The 19,633-nt window shown below is 44.2% G+C and overlaps 1 protein-coding gene across 3 annotated transcripts in view; it reads right to left on the bottom strand.

Annotated features, from left to right (window-relative positions):
• Positions 1-1,774: 1,774 nt before the first annotated feature.
• LOC310857050 (protein phosphatase 1 regulatory subunit 12A) overlaps positions 1,775-19,633 on the bottom strand; it is a 336,915-nt gene continuing 319,056 nt past the window's right edge. For 2 of the 3 annotated variants that reach the window (XM_083762658.1, XM_083762659.1), the window contains 11 exons: positions 16,080-16,170; positions 15,380-15,568; positions 13,747-13,873; positions 11,550-11,653; positions 10,818-10,877; positions 9,650-9,672; positions 9,496-9,538; positions 7,370-7,474; positions 5,846-5,896; positions 5,580-5,630; positions 2,646-4,197 (listed from right to left, as the gene is read on the bottom strand). In XM_083762658.1, coding sequence (XP_083618784.1) covers positions 4,111-4,197; positions 5,580-5,630; positions 5,846-5,896; positions 7,370-7,474; positions 9,496-9,538; positions 9,650-9,672; positions 10,818-10,877; positions 11,550-11,653; positions 13,747-13,873; positions 15,380-15,568; positions 16,080-16,170 — 931 coding nt within the window. In that variant the 3' untranslated portion in view covers positions 2,646-4,110. Of the gene's footprint in view, positions 4,198-5,579; positions 5,631-5,845; positions 5,897-7,369; positions 7,475-9,495; positions 9,539-9,649; positions 9,673-10,817; positions 10,878-11,549; positions 11,654-13,746; positions 13,874-15,379; positions 15,569-16,079; positions 16,171-19,633 lie in introns of all 3 variants that reach the window. The other variant, XR_014569122.1, reaches the window with a different exon arrangement.

Below are 19,633 nucleotides of genomic sequence, written 5' to 3'. Positions count from 1 at the left end.
CAAGCTTTATTCACGGTCGATAACTACATGATCAGGTTTACAAAAGTTGTGAATTTGTTTGCTTTCAAAACAAAAAGCTCAGAATGAAAAGATTGCGGGGCAGGGGGGCAAAAATAATGAAATTATAATAATTAATAAATACCTGTCAGGGAATGTGTTTAAACACATGCGCACAACATAGTTCCGTTCCGTGCCCCGCCCCCACTCTGCACTCGAAGCACCACGGAACTGGAAACGCTCACACAGAATCCCCATCCGCCATCTTTGAGCCAGTATAGAGCCAGTGCTAGAGGCACCAACAATATGCTAACCGCAGGGATTTGAATATTTTTGATTGAGGTCCAAATATCGCCTAATTGCCAATCCGCAGGCGCAGATGGAGAAAAGATTCTGAGAAAAACGCAGCTAAAGATCATGGTTATAACAGGAGTGAAATGGAATGGGGAATTCTTGGATCACCCCTCCGAGATGAACTTGTCTCCTACGGAAAAAAACACACCCGCCTACGGTGAGTAAAATCGAGGGTCATCTGTACACAAACAAATTATAAAAATACCTGTAAGGGTACATTTTGTTCCATTTCTACGCTCTCAGAGTTACAGACCTGTAAGGGTCAATTTGGATCCATGTGTACACTCTCAGAGTTACAGACCTGTATGGGTCCATTTGGTTCCAAGTACACTCTCAGAGTTACAGACCTGTAAGGAAAAAAATCTAATGTTGCCAGCCAATCTGCCAATAGCAGATCCACAAGCTTGCAGTGTGTCGCGGCGCAAAGGCGGTGTGAGCTTACAGATCGGGCTATTTTCAACTAAGATATTTAATTTACAGCAAAAACAAAAGTCTAGTGTACCAGCCCTGGGGGACTCCAGTCAACCACGCCTATAGGGTTTAAGTGGTTAAAGGGATATTTCACTTTCAAACATGTTTGGGGTCTTTTTAAAGTCTACTCAGGCTCTTGTGATTCACCCCAGACAGTTTTTAAGTTGCTCGATTCAGTATTTAGATATTTGACGTTAATTTGATCAGACACGCCCCCTTTCTACACAAACCCATTGCAACTTCAACCTCCATTTTAACCACGATGGGTTCATTGAAAACACCCGTCCTCGGTTCTGAAGGTGACTGATATCGGCCTTCTAATGCGTGAGGGGGGCTGTGGTTTTTATTTTTTTGAGGGAAAATGAAAACAACCGGATCAAATCAAATCAAATCTATCTGGTGACTGACTTGTATCAATCACGATAGAACCAAAGCTGGGTGTTTATGACGAATCAAAAATGGTTAAAATGGCGTTTGCAGTTACAACGGTTTTGTATAGGAAGGGGGTGGGGCAGCTAAAATGAATGATCAGATATAGAAAATACTGAACCGAGCGACTTACAAAGTGTCCGGGGTGAGACACGGAAGCTAGAATAGACGGTAACATGACCCCAAACATGTTTGAAAGTGAAATATCCCTTTAACCACTTAAACCCTATAGGCGTGGTTGACTGGAGTCCCCCAGGGCTGGTACACTGGACTTTTGTTTTTGCTGTGAATTAAATATCTTAGTTGAAAATAGCCCGATCTGTAAGCCCACACCGCCTTTGCGTCGCGACACACTGCAGGCTTGTGGATCTGTTATTTTCTTCCTTACGGGTCTGTAACTCTGAGAGTGTACAAATGGAACCAAATGGACCTTTACGGGTCTGTAACTCTGAGAGTGTACACATGGAACCAAATGGACCCGGGTCTGTACTCTTGAGAGCGTACAAATATAACCAAATGGACCCTTACGGGTCTGTAACTCTGAGAGCGTACAGATGGAACCAAATGGACCCTTACAGGACTGTAACTCTGAGAGCGTACAGATGGAACCAAATGGACCCTGTGAAAGGCCCTCACACTGGTTCACTCTGGACCCCCCCAGTGGGCCCCGCACGAAGTGTTGAGAACCCATGCTTTTTTGTAAAGGAGCAATCCAGCCATTTTCAGCCTCATCTTCCATCGTCTCCTTATGCCATGTGCTTTAACTAGGCACCGTGTCCGTCTGAACTCACCACGGTAGGCGAGGTTTGGACAGGAAATTACATTGTAGTCCGATTAGTGAGCATTAGTAGAGGACCCATGGAGATTTGACAAAAAAGCTGAAATGTTCCTTTAGGATAAAACGAAACAAAAACAAGTTTGAAACACGTGTTCAGACTTGCGTCTTCATTTGAAAAATACAAAATAGAAACAAAACATGTGGGGGTGGAGTTTTCGTCTGATGTCATTCTGTAGTTCTTGTGGGGGTGGTGTTATGGTCTGATGTCATTATGTAGTTCTTCTTGTGTGGGTGGAGTTATGGTCTGATGTCATTCTGTAGTTCTTTTTGTGGGGGTGGGGTTATGGTCTGATGTCATTCTGTAGTTTTTTCGTTTTCAAAAGAAACCAATCTGACCCCACTTTGAGGAGCACTGGGTCAGAAGCACGGAGGCCGAGGAGGAACATCATTAGTCAAATTCGTGAAAAAAAAAAAGAAAATTTAAATAAATAAAACGTGAAAACTTCGCGTGAATGTGAACCACAAAGAAAATAACACTAGTCGTGGGGAATCTTAACAGGAGCCACCGAGTTGCCGCTGCGTTTTTCTTTGTTTGTTTTTCACGGAATGTGCAACGAGGAAGTGATGCACGCGTAGGAATGTGTGTGCACTTCGTCAATGTTCCCCTGGTGTGTGCGCCCCCTGGTGGTCAGTCGTGCATGGTGCTGTGGGAGGTCTTCACTGCTCTCGGCAGTAAAAAGCCTCCAATTGTATATAACTAGAGATTCGTGGAATTTGACACGGTGGTGTACCTCAAGGATCAATCCTTGGTCCCCTGCTCTTCCTGATAGATGTAAATGATTTGTAGTTAAGGTCTAATAGCATGTTTGTCCTTTTTGCTGACGATACCTTTATATTTCTGTCAGACAAAATAAAAAAAATAATAAACCTACGATGATGTGATTGTTAAAACAAAGAGCGTAACTGAATGGACCCGTTACATTCTAAAGTATCACGTCATTGCGCACCGCTGTCTCGCACCGAACCGAACGCGGCCGATCGATAAGCGCCGCGGCAGGATTCGGTGGCGGGACGTGGCGGGACGCGGCGCGCAGCGACGTACGTAAGTCAGGCGTGGGACGTGGTTTTGTCCTGCCTCAGTTGTCGTCGTGACTTTCTGTGGCTCTCTTTGGCACTTGGAAGGATGTGAGGGAAGGGGAGGACGAGGACTGTCACAATTACTGCATAATCAATCGTCTAATGGCAATTATTTGAGAAAATCGCAATTATTTTTTGCATACTCGTCAATCGTTTCCATGTTGAAAAATGTCAGATCTACAACCTTGTAAATCAACTATTTTACTATTTTTCTATGTTGTAAGCTTGTTTCTGCTATATATATTTTTTTGGAAAGAGTTATTTATTATTTGTGATAAGAAGGCCTGAAAGGCAAACAGAAATACAGATTGTAAAGTTCCAATGTGCACGTAAAAAACCCCCAAACACAATTAAATTGTTAATTGCAATTTCTGTGTGACAATTAATTGTCAACTTGAATTGGTAATGTATCTCGCTACTTGGAGGGATGCGAGGGGTTGTTAATCACACATTTAAGTTCACCATTTAATTGTGTTTTGGGGCCCTTGAACATTGGACAACATTTGAATACAAATAAAGAAATAAATACATTTCAGATTGCCTTTAAGGCCTCGTAATAAAAATAAAAGAAATGCACAGGGGCACTGACGTATTTAATTATCTTGTAATATTTATTTTTTGAAATGGCGTTTAAATAGCCGATCTACAAGCTTACAACGCTGTTTCCGTTTTTCATTTTTATTTTAGACGATTATGCACGAAAAAATCTCAAATAATTGCTATGATGCCATTAACCCATTTTGGGCGGGAACCCATTTTGGTGTAAGCATTATGCTATGAAAAATAGCAGACCTACAAGCTTATTATTTTAGAAAAATCAAAGAACGACATTTGTAGAATATGATCTCAGGTCAGAATGGATTATGTAATAATTGTGACGGCCCGGAGGACGGCGTCTCTCCTGGAGGGGGGGTGGGTGGGGGTGGGGGGGAGAGGGTCTCTCGCTACTTGGAGAGTTTGCTGATCACGCGGATCAGAGCGCCGTTCTCGTCTTTGAGACGCTGGTTGTCGGCTCTCAAGTCTCCCAGGACCTGCATGGCGAGAGACGGACGGAGGGAGGGAGGGAGGGATGCTTCAAAACAGCTTCACAACATGGACATATCTCTATAATAATAATAATACACTTTTTTATAGAGCACCTTTCATGACACGAGTGCAGCGCAAAGTGCTTTACAAGACAAATAAAGTACAAAGTAACTAAAAAAATATCAACAACATAACAATCAAGGCACAATCAAAGTACAAGAAATGTCAAAAACATCAAACATCACAAAGAAATGCTAAAGCACCAACCAACATCACACTCAGGGTGACAATCAGGGCAAGATCAGTGAAAGCACAGGACAGAGGCGTAATGAAAAAAATGCATAAAAAAAAAACCAATCAAATAGGTAAAACAGTGAGTCAACAAAAACAAAAATCAGGACTCAGCCAAATGCAAGAGTAAAAAAGTGGGTCTTAAGCTGTGTTTAAAAAAACATCTAGGGAGGGTGCCAGTCTAAGGCGCGATTCATACTCCTATTTTAGAGCTGAATAAAAGTCGGTTCGGCTCTGTAGAGCCTTACAATGTGACGTCATTTGAGGTTTTGGGGGGGCGGGTACCGTCCTAAAGTCGGCTCTTCGGTGCTACTGAAAATCTCTGACGAGCCAAAATCATTTCGGCACTACAGCGGTAAAATAGGAGTATGAAGTGGCCTTAAGGTGCATTGGAAGTTTATTCCAGGCGGTCTGCCTGTGGAAGGAGAACGCTGCTTCCCCATATTTCTTAAATGCCATTCTTTGTGGCTTTTCAAGCAGGCCAGCAGTGGTGGACCTAAGGGGGCGGTTTGGGACATACCTGGGCAAGCCGTCCTGGAGATAGGTGGGAGCGAGGCCATTTAAAGCTTTGTAAACAAGTAAAATAACTTTAAAATCAATTATAAAAACAACTGGGAGCCAGTGTAAGGAGGCTAAAACTGGGGTGATATGGTCTCGCATCTTGGTTTTTGTTAGGACCATGGCTGCGGCTGCTTGTCAGTTGATTTCTTTGGGAGGCCAGATAAAAGTGCGTTGCAACAATCCAATCGTGAGAAGACAAAAGCGTGGTTTTAATGTTTACTGACAGGTAGGCTCTGATTCTATGTTTCCGAGATGGAAAAAGGCCGTCTTGGTGGCATGTTTAATATGTGCATTAAAATACTATCTAAAACTTATTTGAGAAATGGGGTGGGGATAGCATCCAATGAACAGGAGGATGTCATCTGTGCTATAGTATGAAATATCTCTTGTTCATGGGAATCTATCTATGTGTCTATCAATCAATCCATCCATCCATCCAGCAATCAATCAATCAATCAATCCATCCATCCATCCATCCATCCACGGGCAAAATAATTTCTTGGCAGACATGAGATCAATACTAATAATCTCTCACCTTTAGCTCCTCCTCCAACTCAGCTACACGTCGTTCCAACATCCTCCTCTCCTGAGGAAGACAACGGTGAGGAGGTGACGAAGAGCATGGACATGGAAGCAAGGGGGCAATCAATCAATCAATAAATCAATCCAGATTGTCAAATATTACCACTCAAAAGGAGGCAAACGCTCATTTTAAACGAGCCGATCTACGAGCTCACGACACGGCGCCTGGCGTCGAGCCGCACCGCGTCGAACACAGAGATGGAGACAGAGATCTCTTACCTTCTTCTCCAACTCCAGCAGAGCAGAGCAATCACTGAACCTCTCCTGTCTCTGTTGGACGGACAGACAGACAGACATTTAATGAAAGGTCCTATAACATGGAATTCAACTTTTCCCATTGCTTTGGGCTCCCCTACATGTCTTCTATCCACACAAATACCCACAATCTGGCTTTGTCATCGTCAAACATCCCCCTCTGGCCTTGAAAAATGGTAACAAAAAAAACACGGTGAAGCAGCTTTCTGCTTCTATGGGCCGACAGCGTGGAATTACTCCCACTATATCTTTGGCAGGCAGTTTTATGTAGAGGCGGTAAGGCAGTCCCCAAACATTCAAGGTTTGAATGTTCGCTCGTTAGTGTTGGCACTCGAATATTAATTAATGGGCTTGAACCATTCGTTTTATTTTATTTTAATTTTTAATTTAAAAAAATATATATTTTTTTCCTTTTTTATTAAGTCGAAAATATATCTCGGCGAGAATGCAATATGAAAAAAGAGTAAGTTTCTAGTGCATTCCTGAAGGGGTAACCGTTCTTACTAGCAGCCATAATATATTAGCATATATGCTCTCTAGCATCACATAGCCTATTGCCAAATAGCAGTGAGCTCTGATCATTGTTAAGCAAAACGGTCATGGTGACGGAGGTTCTGCTTTTGCCCTGTGCCCACTTCAATGCGCTTCTGAAGCTGCATTCATACCTTGAGAGTACACAGGTGGAACAAATTAACGAGTGACCGCTAACGAGCAAGCTACGCTGTGCACCCGGTGTGTGTTGGTGCTTCATAATGCTGTCGTCTGCCTGCCAGCAAGCTCGCAAATCAGTTTTGTTGTCGCGGAGCCAGTGACACAGTGACGCTGTGTGTGTGTGTGTGTGTGTGTGGAGAGACGAGAGAGATTGATAAAGAGCGGGGGAGACGCGCTGCGCTTATTTTTTCAAATCAATTAGAAACAAATGGTCCGGATGTTCGCTCGAAGATTCCTGACAAAGTTCGAGTCCTAAAAAAAGGTCTAGGGTACAGCCTGAAGAGGCGGTCAGTTAGTTTAGACATGCATGAGGACACACAGCTTAGGAAGACGCCCTGCTTTCTGGATGAGTGTCTTTTAAATTACATCTGACCTTCTGGATGTGTGTGTGTGTGTGTGTGCTCCACTGCTTTTATTAAATATCATGCAGGGAGAGGTATCCCAGTTTATATTCAATCAGGCTACAGTGTCGCTTGACTACAACAACTCATCTGTTTGGCAAGCGACACTGTCCTGATGATGGAATGTAAACATGCGTGTGTGTGCGTGCGTGTGTGTGTGCGTGTAGCAGTGGCTCACAGCCTCAGCCTGATGGCCTCAAAAGTCTAATATCACCCCCTGAGTCATAGGGATATCCCTCTGGCTTAGTGGTTAAGATGTTGGCTTTCCACGCGGGAGGCCCGGGTTCGATTCCCCGGTGTTACTTATGTGTGTGTGTGTACATGTGCAGTATGTGTGTGTGTGTGTGTGTGTGTGTGCACGTGCGTGTGCGTGTACCTGTGCAGCTTTCTCCAGCTCCACTCTGGTCTGGCTGATGATCCTCTGAGTGTCTTGAAGCTGAGAATGAAGCTGATTGTTCTCCCTGGAAACGTCCTCAAACAACTACACTCACACACACACACACACACACACACACACACACACACACACACACACGTGAGGACGTACGGAAGTTGTCCTGCTGCTGTGAGCTTGTAGATCAGGGTTTCCCCAACCACCGGTCCACGGTGCAGTGGTACCGTGTAGCAAGTCTCGAAAGGTTGACCGAGTTCACAATGAAGGATTCAGTGTTAAGAGATTTTTTTTTTTTAGCTACACAAACAGTGACATCACTGTCGAATCCTTGGTGTCCTTAACGCATCGCAGGCCTTCCATGGTGTTATCGTTTTATCAGCGTGCGTCGTCACAAGCTGTATTTTGTCCATATGACACTCGCACAGGATTATTATCTTACGTAAACATTCAAGTACAACTATCAGAAGATGTAACCCAGGTAAAGTTATATAATAATATAATGTAGCACTAGCAGCCAGTCATTGACCATTATAATGTCTTTGACACGTTATTATTATGGATCCCACCGCAGTTCTGGGCCAGTGATTGGCCAGTAGTCGCTGTGATTGACAGTTCTCGGTTTTTTGCAACTACAGTATGCCTAAACCTAAGCCTGACCTCAGTAAAACTGTGCCAGCCAATCAGACACATGTTTATAGGCGGGTCTAACCTAGAACGTTAGTGGGATTCATAATCACGCCGTCACATTGACATCTTCGATTGATGTGCGACTCAGCACACCGCGCCCAGCCCCCGCGAGTACCCCTGCCAACCCAGGATGGAAATCCTTTGAAAATAGAAGATCTATACCATTTTGTGAGCTTGTAGAGGGATGATCAGAAGTGGTTAAAGTATGTTTTTTGTAATAACAATAAAAATCTACAAAGCAACAAAACAATAATTCTAGAGTGTAAGTAAAAGTAAAAGTACAATATTTGCCTCTGAGATGTAGTGGAGTAGAAGTAAAGTAGTAAAGCAAAAAATCCTCAAAATTGTACTTAATTACTCACCCACTTTACTCGCCTTATTTCACTAGTTAATATATTAAAATAATATTTCACTATTCATTTAGTGGTAAATCGATTATGCAACGTCTCCCGTGATTGACTATTTTGTTCACCCACAGCATCCATTTTGAAACGGCGATCATCAATACTTTAGTTATGAGCCGTGAATCAAGCTCGATTCCAGAGATAACTGGATTGTAAAAAAAACCTGTTCCGTTTGAGATCAACAGCTCTCTGACTTTTCACTTCCGTTTTTTTCCCGGTTTACTTCCGTCGCACGAGACGTTCCATGGCCGCGGCGAATGAGTTAAGTACAGCACTTGAGTAAATTACCTTTTTTTACCAGTGGTTCCAAAAAGTGGGATCCGGGGACCCCCATGGGGTCCTTGAGGCAGTTCCAGGGGGTCCCCCCCAGCTAAATGATAGTTTGGAACCAAATGGACCCCTTATGGGTCTGTAACTCTGAGGTCCGTGGCCCAATAGAGATAATTCTGGGGGTCCTTGACGTGAAAAAGGTTGAGCACCACTGACATATAAAGCCTTTTTTTTTAAATCGACCTCAGTCCAAAATGGGTTAAATTAACATTGATATGTTATAATACAAATTGGGGTCTCAGAGATCACTGCTAGAGCCGTAAAAATCTTCTCTTATGGGGGTCCCTGGCATATCTTTTCAAATGGGGGTCCGCGGGGCTAGTTAGTGTCAATTTGGGGGTCCTTGATGTGAAAAAGTTTGGGAACCACTGGTCTGTACCACTTAGATTAAGCAACTAGTAGACTATTCAACTAGTCGACTAGTAAATCCACTAGTTGATCTTGTTGGTGCTAGTTGACTAGTTGATTAAAAAAAAAGAAAATCCCCGATTTTGTAGGCGTCAAGATCAGGTAGATTATACTTATAGTCACAATGTACACATTTATTTCCCTTTTTCTTTTTTACATAATAGGTAGCATTATGTAAAAAGGTAACAACTAGTCGACTAGGTAACAACTAGTAAACTAGGCAACTAGTAAAACTGACTAGAAGTGAATGCCCTAGTACCACTGACCATCAGGGCTTACCTTCTTATAGTCTCTGCTGGCCGAGCCTCCGGCCGGGTCTGACCTGAGAGCAACAAGGGGTCAAAGGTCAATCATATGGACAATATAATGCTGACAACAATGAGGTCATACAGTGACAAGGGGTCAAAAGGTCAACAGAGTGAACTCATCCTACCTGGAGGTTAACTGTCGCTCCGACTGGTTAGGGGGAAGAAAAGAAAACACAAACACAACAAACAGTTAACACTTTTCTTCAGAATAAAGGCGATAGGAATGCCAAGCAGATGATGCAGATTTTACTCTGAAAAGCTCCCACTGCCCAACTGCCATTCCCCCCCCCCCCCCCAAAACCTGGAGATTAAATCTTTCCATTACTAACCTCGTGCTAATAAATCTGATCTCTCTTTAGAAGCGTTAACAGTTTGACTGAGGGATTAATTCACCGTAATCCCCCGTTGTTTTTCACTAACCTTTTGAAGAACCACCCTTATAACCCATTCAGACCTGACGATTCTACAAAATGTCTTCTAAATCCTCCAGTTTTCTGGAGAAAAAACAAATTGGCCGCCAACCCCCCCATCTGAAAATATGTTGTTCCAGGGACCCCGCCTCCCAGAAGCAAAGATTTGAGCTAAAAACATTTGCTCTGAAAGAATATATATTACAAATCTGCGACACATTTTCACGATAAAAAAAAGCAGATCTACAAGCCGCACTACGAGCTTGTAGATCTGCTATTTTTCTTAGGGATGGGTTAAGAAATCACAGACTGAGGCTTTAAACCTTTGCTTTCATGGCATTTCTGAAACCTTCAAGGGTTACGAACTTTTGCCTTCACAATAAAGGCATGCAGCTTTCACAAGTTGGCCCATGAAGACAAGGAAAAGATAGTTTTTTGAAGGTTTGGACTGCATTTAATTTTCAACACAAAACCTTAAACTGACTTTCTGTGTGTGGAATAAGTATTGCCTTTATTGACTTTGTGTTGGGTTGAAACCATTTACAGTGTTTTGAAGTATAACCAGGTAGGTTGCTGTTTTTTACAAAGTGACCTTTGTAGGGGGTTTTATGATTCAAACCTTTAATGGTGGAAACCACTACATAAATAAATGGCACAAGATGTGGACGAATGATAAGGTCATGTATTAATACCACGCTATACAAAGAAAATAAATGGTGCTACCTAATTTGTGGTGGCGCTACCAAATGAAAAGGTAGGTGGCACCCGTGTGAAAAAGTTAGTCTGGAGCCCTGCACGCACGCACGCACACACACACACACACACACACGCACACACACACACACACACACACACACACACACACACACACACACACACACACCTGTGTATCTGCGTTGCTACCAGACACTTCGTCCTCTCCGCTGGGTTCGTTGTCGTCACTCTGAGAGAGAGACAGAAAACACACCTCTCTCAATGCCTCCCGTCTCACTGCTCATATAAAAGGCAACCCACAGTGCCCACAGTGTGGGCCGAACAAATAATTAGAAAGAAGAAAAAACACATTTTTTGTTGTTTTTCTTCTTTGTAATTATTTGTTTGGTCCAAAATATTGTGACGCTTAAAAGGTCTTTCAATAAATACTCTTTGAAATGTCTATGGGGAAAATGCATTGGAAATTATTTCCTGGGCCTGGCGTCGTCGTGAAAGGGGGCGGGACTGGGACGCTCTATAGGGCAGAATAATGAGCGTGACGCATGCGTAGGGCATAAAAATAAGCCTCCCAAGAGACAGTTTACATGGAGGCCGATTGGAGGCTGAATTTTTCCACTTGTAGGTTAATTTCTTTTTTCTTTCTCGGGTCGCCTAGCAACCCAGTGCTATTCATATGGTGGTGAAGAGCGTGATCAAACGTAATCAATAAAAAACATCAAAAGACTATCAAAAGGTCGCCATTGGCATCAAAATACATCATTGGCGTTGAATGATTTAACCCATTTAGTTTTAATGAAAGTGGTGAATAATTTGTTGAGTGAAAATTATATAATTATAATTAAGAAGTAAGTGTATGTAACTATCCAGTGATTCAATTGATATCGTTATAATTAATATTTACCTCTCCAGTGCGCTGTCCTCTCCTCCTGGCCCGCGCTCGCCTCCTCTCTCGGCTCTCTCTCGCCCATCGCTCCGTCTCGCTCTCCCCTGTACCCACCACGCCATCTAACACAGGGCACACCCCCTTCCACTTAGCAGCCAATTAGCTCAGACATGAAACCCCCCCCCCCCTATTTCCCCTTAGCAGCCAATCAGCTATAATCAGGGTGGACAGTGAGTGGACACACCAGACCCATAGAGTGAGTTACGTCACTAGCATATATATCAATGAGAAAGTTCCAATGTTTGGAACTGCATAGCCCATAGCGCCCTGCTTTGTTGTAGTTCCAATGTTTGGAACTACATAGCCCATAGCGCCCTGCTTTGTTGTAGTTCCAATGTTTGGAACTACATAGCCCATAGCACCCTGCTTTGTTGTAGTTCCAATGTTTGGAACTGCATAGCCCATAGCGCCCTGCTTTGTTGTAGTTCCAATGTTTGGAACTACATAGCCCACAGCACCCTGCTGGAACTACATAGCCCATAGCACCCTGCTTTGTTGTAGTTCCAATGTTTGGAACTACATAGTCCATAGCTCCCTGCTTTGTTGTAGTTCCAATGTTTGGAACTACATAGCCCATAGCACCCTGCTTTGTTGTAGTTCCAATGTTTGGTACTACATAGCCCACAGTGCCCTGCTTTGTTGTAGTTCCAATGTTTGGAACTACATAGCCCACAGCACCCTGCTGGAACTACATAGCCCATAGTGCCCTGCTTTGTTGTAGTTCCAATGTTTGGAACTACATAGTCCATAGCGCCCTGCTTTGTTGTAGTTTCAAAGTTTGGAATTACATAGCCCATAGCGCCGTGCTTTGTTGTAGTTCCAATGTTTGGAACTGCATAGCCCATAGCGCCCTGCTTTGTTGTAGTTCCAATGTTTGGAACAACATAGCCCATAGCACCCTGCTGGAACTACATAGCCCATATCGCCCTGCTTTGTTGTAGTTCCAATGTTTGGAACTACATAGCCCATAGCGCCCTGCTTTGTTGTAGTTTCAAAGTTTGTAATTACATAGCCAATAGCGCCCTGCTTTGTTGTAGTTCCAATGTTTGAAACTACATACAGTAACCAACTAACCAGTTGATGGAGCAGTGGGTTGTGTCTGTGAGCTTGCAAATCAGAGCCTGGGTTTCGATTCCCGCATGAGGCACTAAGCATAAATGTGGTTGTGTATAACTAAACAATTGCTTTTGAATTCTTCCTACCCCTTTCCTTAACAACAGGCATTTTGGGAGGTTAAGGAACGTTAGGCCCATATTTGAATATATTTAAACATTATAGCCCACTCAATGTATCCATATGGTTAATGAAACCCCTGCATTTTGTATTATGTGCCATTCCTGGGAGTTATATTTCATATATTGTAGACTGAAAGCTTGTTTCTGCCTCAAAATGACTTGATTTCATTCTTGATTATAAACTAATAGTCCACCCAGTTAATACTTGCAGCGCCATTGCTGTACATCTAGGTCAATTGAAGCCTATTTTTTGACACTACACTTACCGCCATTGCTGTTGATTAATGGCAATTGCGCTTTTATAGTGCATTTGATCGATCGAGCCATAATGCTACTTACGATAGTCGGTTAGCTAGCCATGTTGTTAGCACAGCACAAGATCGCCCATCTTAGATCGTCGTCGGCATAATAATCCATTCTATCTGTTTCTTTCAATCGCCTGTATCTCCTATTCCTTTGTCCCAGATGGCATTTTGGTCAAAACAACGTTTCTTTGATGGCACAGAGCCGACGATGTGGAGCAATCCAGTGCCCCGGTTTGGATTCATATTGTAAACAAGGCCTGTCCAGGCTCCGTTCAGCGTCCTAGGTTAATACTACTTCCGGTAGACTGGAAATGTGGCTTTTCAAGATAAGAGCTCGACTGGAAAAAATGCTGGCGTGAATTAGATCCACATTTTTCAATACGTGCTAGCGGTGTAAGGGTTAAGCAGCCCTGTCTCATACTGACACAAAGTGCCTGTGTATGAGCATTAGTTGCTCTCTGCCACCATGTAGTGGTGACGCATAGAATAAAGTGGTACCATGAAAAATGTCGTACCACAGGAGTACCAGCCCCTGCCATTATCAAGTGCACACCACTGTAGCCCATAGCGGCCGTTTTGCGGCGAGTTCATTCACAATAAAGTTTTCCACGCTACCTTTCTTGTCGGAGGCCGGGGGGCGGGGCGTGTCGGAAGTCTGGGGGCGTGGCGTGCCGGCAGGCTGCGTCAGGCCCAGCAGGTCCGACTTCTGCAAGCTGGCGATGCGAGAACGCCAGCTCACTTCCTGTTAACACACAGTGACATCACAAACCAGTATGACATCACATAAGACCGCCAGCTCACTTCCTGTTAAAACACATAGGATGCTAAAGACGAGTATACTCACTCGTCTTATCAAATAAAACTGCCTGGTGCCTCAGACAAGTATACTCGTCTTAAGGCGTTTTATATTGACTAGTCCTTACCCGTTTGAATATATGAACACCAAATGATGTACAATGTGGGTGATGCAATTTAATAGATCATTTTATTGTACTGTATGTATTTTGAGGTGTAATCAGTCTGGTGTCAGAGGCGATAAGTACTAATTCCTACATGGGTTGTGCTTATAACCACGCCCCCCGGGCAAGTTAAGTTTACTGAGGTTAAGGTTAGGGTTAGGTATAGTTTTACTGAGGTTAGGGTTAGGTTTAGGCTGTCAATCACAGCGACTGGCCAATCACAGTGCGTGTCTTGCACAACCCGTGTAGGCTTTGGTATGTCGCGTCAGGGCAAGTACTACAGGAGGGGAAATTAATCAAGGCAAAAAAACATTTAGATTTTTATGACAGACAGACAGACACAGAATCGCTTAATAATACGTTAGATTCATTTACAGATCGCGCTATAGCTGATAGACGGTAGTCTGATCAGCGTCTGTGTTGTGACAAACCGTGTGACAAACCTACTGGTCCGCAGTAGAAAGGTTCTCCTCTCATTGACTCCAACGACACCCTTTTATCTCTGAATCTAATCCCCAGATTGTGATTCTAATCAAAACAAGCTTTTTTTGAGGGCTGGTCGCGGCCGCAGTAAAATAATTCATGCCTATAAGGTGGTACCGCGACCCTCCCTTGCGCTAAGATTGCTCATCATGAGCTAACTTCCGGTTAAGATCAAGATTTTTCCATTTCCCCTAGAAAAGGCTCAAATACCCGCGGCACGTGGATGGACAAAGACTGAAGCAATCGTACAATGACATCACAACACGCATCACAAACCCAGTATGACATCATGGCATGACATCACCAGTATTGTTTTTGGCAGCAAAATTTGATTTTAGTTTTAGTCATAGTCTTTTGAACAGTTTTAATTTAGTTTCAGTCACATTTTAGTCATCTGGAATGTTTTAGTGTGAGTCTAGTTTTAGTTGACTAAATGTCATGTGATTTTAGTCGACTAAAACTACGGTAGATTTAGTCGACTAAAATGTAGTCGACTACAGACGGTGGGCCTTGATGCCGTCGTAAATCGTAATGGCTGATTTTACACTTGCTGAAAATAGCCGAATAACGATCTACAAGCTTGTAGATCGTCTATTTTCAGCATGCGACCAGGTGTAAAATGACTTATACTGGATCTCTTAGTCCCCTTCCTAACATCATTTTATTTCTTGACAAAATTGTCGATATATTTAGTTTTAGTCAGCTTAGTTATTTAGTTTCCATTTAGTTTTCGTCAGTGAAAAAAAGCTAGTCGACGGACATTTTTCGTCATAGTTTTAGTCTGACGGAAACAACACTGGACATACCCCCTCCTCCGCCTTCTTCTTGTTGTCCTTGTCCTGTTCCCGGTCGTCCTCTTTCCCTTTGTTTTCCTTGTTCTCCGAGGTCTTCATGTCCTTGCTGTCCTTGTTCTCCGTGCTCTTCGTGTCCTTGTTGTTGTTCTCCGTGGTCTTCATGCTCTTCTCTGCCTCCTGCAGGTCCGTCAGCGTCACGCCCTGTGTCACAAATCAAAGAGTTCACACCTCACTTAACCCATTTTGACCTAGGAACGATTCTACAAATGTCTTCTAAATCATGACAGTTTTCTGAAGAAAAAAACTGTGTTTCTATGTCAGTCGTTCTCAAACAATTTCATGTCAAGGACCCCCAAAAATATATGTATTTGGCCACCGACCCCCATCTGAAAATATGTTGTTCCAGTGACCCCCTCCCCAGAAGCAAATATTTGAGTTAAAAGAATATATATTCAAAGGTTTGCGCCACAGTTTCGCGATAAAAAAATAATCACACCTGTGTGAACCGAGTGGTGCAGCTCCACCCCCCCCCCCACCTCTCTCTCTCATTAGCACTGGCAACATTGCAGCACTACAAGTATCTATCTATCTAACATGATAACTACAGGTCAATATTGGATTGTAGTTTTTAGGACGGTAAGAAGAGTTAAACACGACCCGCAACAACCGATATTTACAAGAAAAGTGGCTTATGATAAGCAGACGGCTGTACCTGAGTGGAGCGGCGCGATTGGCGAGCATGTCGGGAGCGAGCTTTACGCTGAGCCTCTGCCTCCTCGTCCCTCACTGGTGTCAGGTAGGACCTGTGCACGCACGCACGCACGCACACACACACACACACACACACACACACAAGGCAAAACAGTCAGAAACAATTATTTCTCACAATATCTGAGATTTATGCTTTAAAGGACCACTTCACCACTTTTCAACCAATCTTCATTATAATAGGTCCTCACTAATAATCATGATAAAATGGCACGATTTTTTTCTACTCAGTCTGTGTCTCACAGGAGGGCTGTGGGCAGTTTAGAAACCGTCTTCCAGTGACATCATCATTAGGCAGATTATTTTTTAAACAAGATTTTTTTACAAAAATGTTTAGATTTTCATTATCGTGAGAATATTTTTTTCAGGACTAGAAAGCCTGCAGTCTTTATTAGCGTGTATTCCCCATCGATGTCACTGTAAGACGGTTTCTGAACTGCCCACAGCCCTAATATGAGACAGACAGAGTAGAAAATAATTGCGCCATTTTTTCATGATTATTAGTGAGGACTTATTATATGAAGATAGGTTGAAAAGTGGTGAAGTGGTCTTTTAACCCATTTTGGGAATCATCAACATCATGTTATAATTTAGCTATTGAAAAATAGCAGATCTACAAGCTCATGCTACGAGCTTGTAGGTCTGCTATTTTAGAAAAAGATCGTGAAAATGTGGCACAAATCTTTGAATATAATTATATTCTTTCAGAGTGAACGTTTTTAACTCAAATCTTTGCTTCTGGGGGATTTTGAAGACATTTTTTTGAATTCCGACGTCAGGTCTGAATGGGTTAAAACAGAAATTGGCAGCACTGAAATCCGCCTTTTTTTCATATATATTTTTGATCCCAAGATTTTTCACCCCTGTGTCAATCATCTAATGTGATCCTGGGCTCTACACACCCTCCACCAACCTAGTCCCCATGAAATCCGCCTTGATGGACCACAGCTGGCTTTAGGGACCATGTCCACTATTTTCCCCCGGCTAACGACACACGTGAAAGTGCCAGGCACTGATTTAAAAATAACAAAAAGTCCAGCGCCACATAATCATCCCCTGTCCCGACTACCTGTATTGGTAAAAATTGTAAATATAGCACTTTTATCCAAACCGCTTTACATATTGATTGTAACCCACACACACACACACGGTGGAGGAAACCACGCAAGACACCAAACTGCACATCGGGAGCAATTAGGGGTTCAGCGTCTTGCTCAAGGACACTTTGACACCAACTCTGGGGGAGCCCACAGGGATCGAACTGGAAACGTCACGGTTGCCATCCGGCCTCTCTACCGGCCACTCTCTACCCCTGAGCCACCTGTCCCCTGTAGAGACTAGCTGTCCCCCGTAGAGACTAGCTGTCCCCTGTAGAGACTAGCTGTCCCCTGTAGAGACTAGCTGTCCCCTGTAGAGACTAGCTGTCCCCTGTAGAGACTAGCAGTCCCCTGTAGAGACTAGCTGTCCTCTGTAGAGACTAGCTGTCCTCTGTAGAGACTAGCTGTCCCCTGTAGAGACTAGCTGTCCCCTGTAGAGACTAGCTGTCCCCTGTAGAGACTAGCTGTCCTCTGTAGAGACTAGCTGTCCTCTGTAGAGACTAGCTGTCCTCTGTAGAGACTAGCTGTCCTCTGTAGAGACTAGCTGTCCCCTGTAGAGACTAGCTGTCCTCTGTAGAGACTAGCTGTCCCCTGTACAGACTAGCTGTCCTCTGTAGAGACTAGCTGTCCCCTGTAGAGACTAGCTGTCCTCTGTAGAGACTAGCTGTCCTCTGTAGAGACTAGCTGTCCCCTGTAGAGACTAGCTGTCCCCTGTACAGACTAGCTGTCCTCTGTAGAGACTAGCTGTCCTCTGTAGAGACTAGCTGTCCCCTGTAGAGACTAGCTGTCCTCTGTAGAGACTAGCAGTCCCCTGTAGAGACTAGCTGTCCCCTGTACAGACTAGCTGTCCTCTGTAGAGACTAGCTGTCCCCTGTAGAGACTAGCTGTCCCCTGTAGAGACTAGCTGTCCTCTGTAGAGACTAGCTGTCCCCTGTACAGACTAGCAGTCCCCTGTAGAGACTAGCTGTCCCCTGTAGAGACTAGCTGTCCTCTGTAGAGACTAGCTGTCCTCTGTAGAGACTAGCTGTCCTCTGTAGAGACTAGCTGTCCCCTGTAGAGACTAGCTGTCCTCTGTAGAGACTAGCTGTCCCCTGTAGAGACTAGCTGTCCTCTGTAGAGACTAGCTGTCCTCTGTAGAGACTAGCTGTCCTCTGTAGAGACTAGCTGTCCCCTGTAGAGACTAGCTGTCCTCTGTAGAGACTAGCTGTCCCCTGTAGAGACTAGCTGTCCCCTGTAGAGACTAGCTGTCCTCTGTAGAGACTAGCAGTCCCCTGTAGAGACTAGCTGTCCCCTGTAGAGACTAGCTGTCCCCTGTACAGACTAGCTGTCCCCTGTACAGACTAGCTGTCCCCTGTACAGACTAGCAGTCCCCTGTAGAGACTAGCAGTCCCCTGTAGAGACTAGCTGTCCCCTGTACAGACTAGCTGTCCCCTGTAGAGACTAGCTGTCCTCTGTAGAGACTAGCTGTCCCCTGTAGAGACTAGCTGTCCTCTGTAGAGACTAGCTGTCCTCTGTAGAGACTAGCTGTCCCCTGTAGAGACTAGCTGTCCTCTGTAGAGACTAGCTGTCCCCTGTAGAGACTAGCTGTCCCCTGTAGAGACTAGCTGTCCTCTGTAGAGACTAGCTGTCCCCTGTAGAGACTAGCTGTCCTCTGTAGAGACTAGCTGTCCCCTGTAGAGACTAGCTGTCCTCTGTAGAGACTAGCTGTCCTCTGTAGAGACTAGCTGTCCTCTGTAGAGACTAGCTGTCCCCTGTAGAGACTAGCTGTCCTCTGTAGAGACTAGCTGTCCCCTGTAGAGACTAGCTGTCCTCTGTAGAGACTAGCTGTCCTCTGTACAGACTAGCTGTCCTCTGTAGAGACTAGCTGTCCCCTGTAGAGACTAGCTGTCCCCTGTAGAGACTAGCTGTCCCCTGTAGAGACTAGCTGTCCCCTGTAGAGACTAGCTGTCCTCTGTAGAGACTAGCTGTCCCCTGTACAGACTAGCAGTCCTCTGTAGAGACTAGCTGTCCCCTGTAGAGACTAGCTGTCCTCTGTAGAGACTAGCTGTCCTCTGTAGAGACTAGCTGTCCTCTGTACAGACTAGCTGTCCTCTGTACAGACTAGCTGTCCTCTGTAGAGACTAGCTGTCCTCTGTAGAGACTAGCTGTCCTCTGTAGAGACTAGCTGTCCCCTGTAGAGACTAGCTGTCCTCTGTAGAGACTAGCTGTCCTCTGTAGAGACTAGCTGTCCTCTGTAGAGACTAGCTGTCCTCTGTAGAGACTAGCTGTCCCCTGTAGAGACTAGCTGTCCTCTGTAGAGACTAGCTGTCCTCTGTAGAGACTAGCTGTCCCCTGTAGAGACTAGCTGTCCTCTGTAGAGACTAGCAGTCCCCTGTAGAGACTAGCTGTCCCCTGTAGAGAC

Source organism: Protomyctophum parallelum (genome assembly GCF_964188405.1).
Source record: "Protomyctophum parallelum genome assembly, chromosome: 4".
Taxonomy (NCBI): domain Eukaryota; kingdom Metazoa; phylum Chordata; class Actinopteri; order Myctophiformes; family Myctophidae; genus Protomyctophum; species Protomyctophum parallelum.
This window is presented reverse-complemented; position numbering and strand designations above follow the sequence as displayed.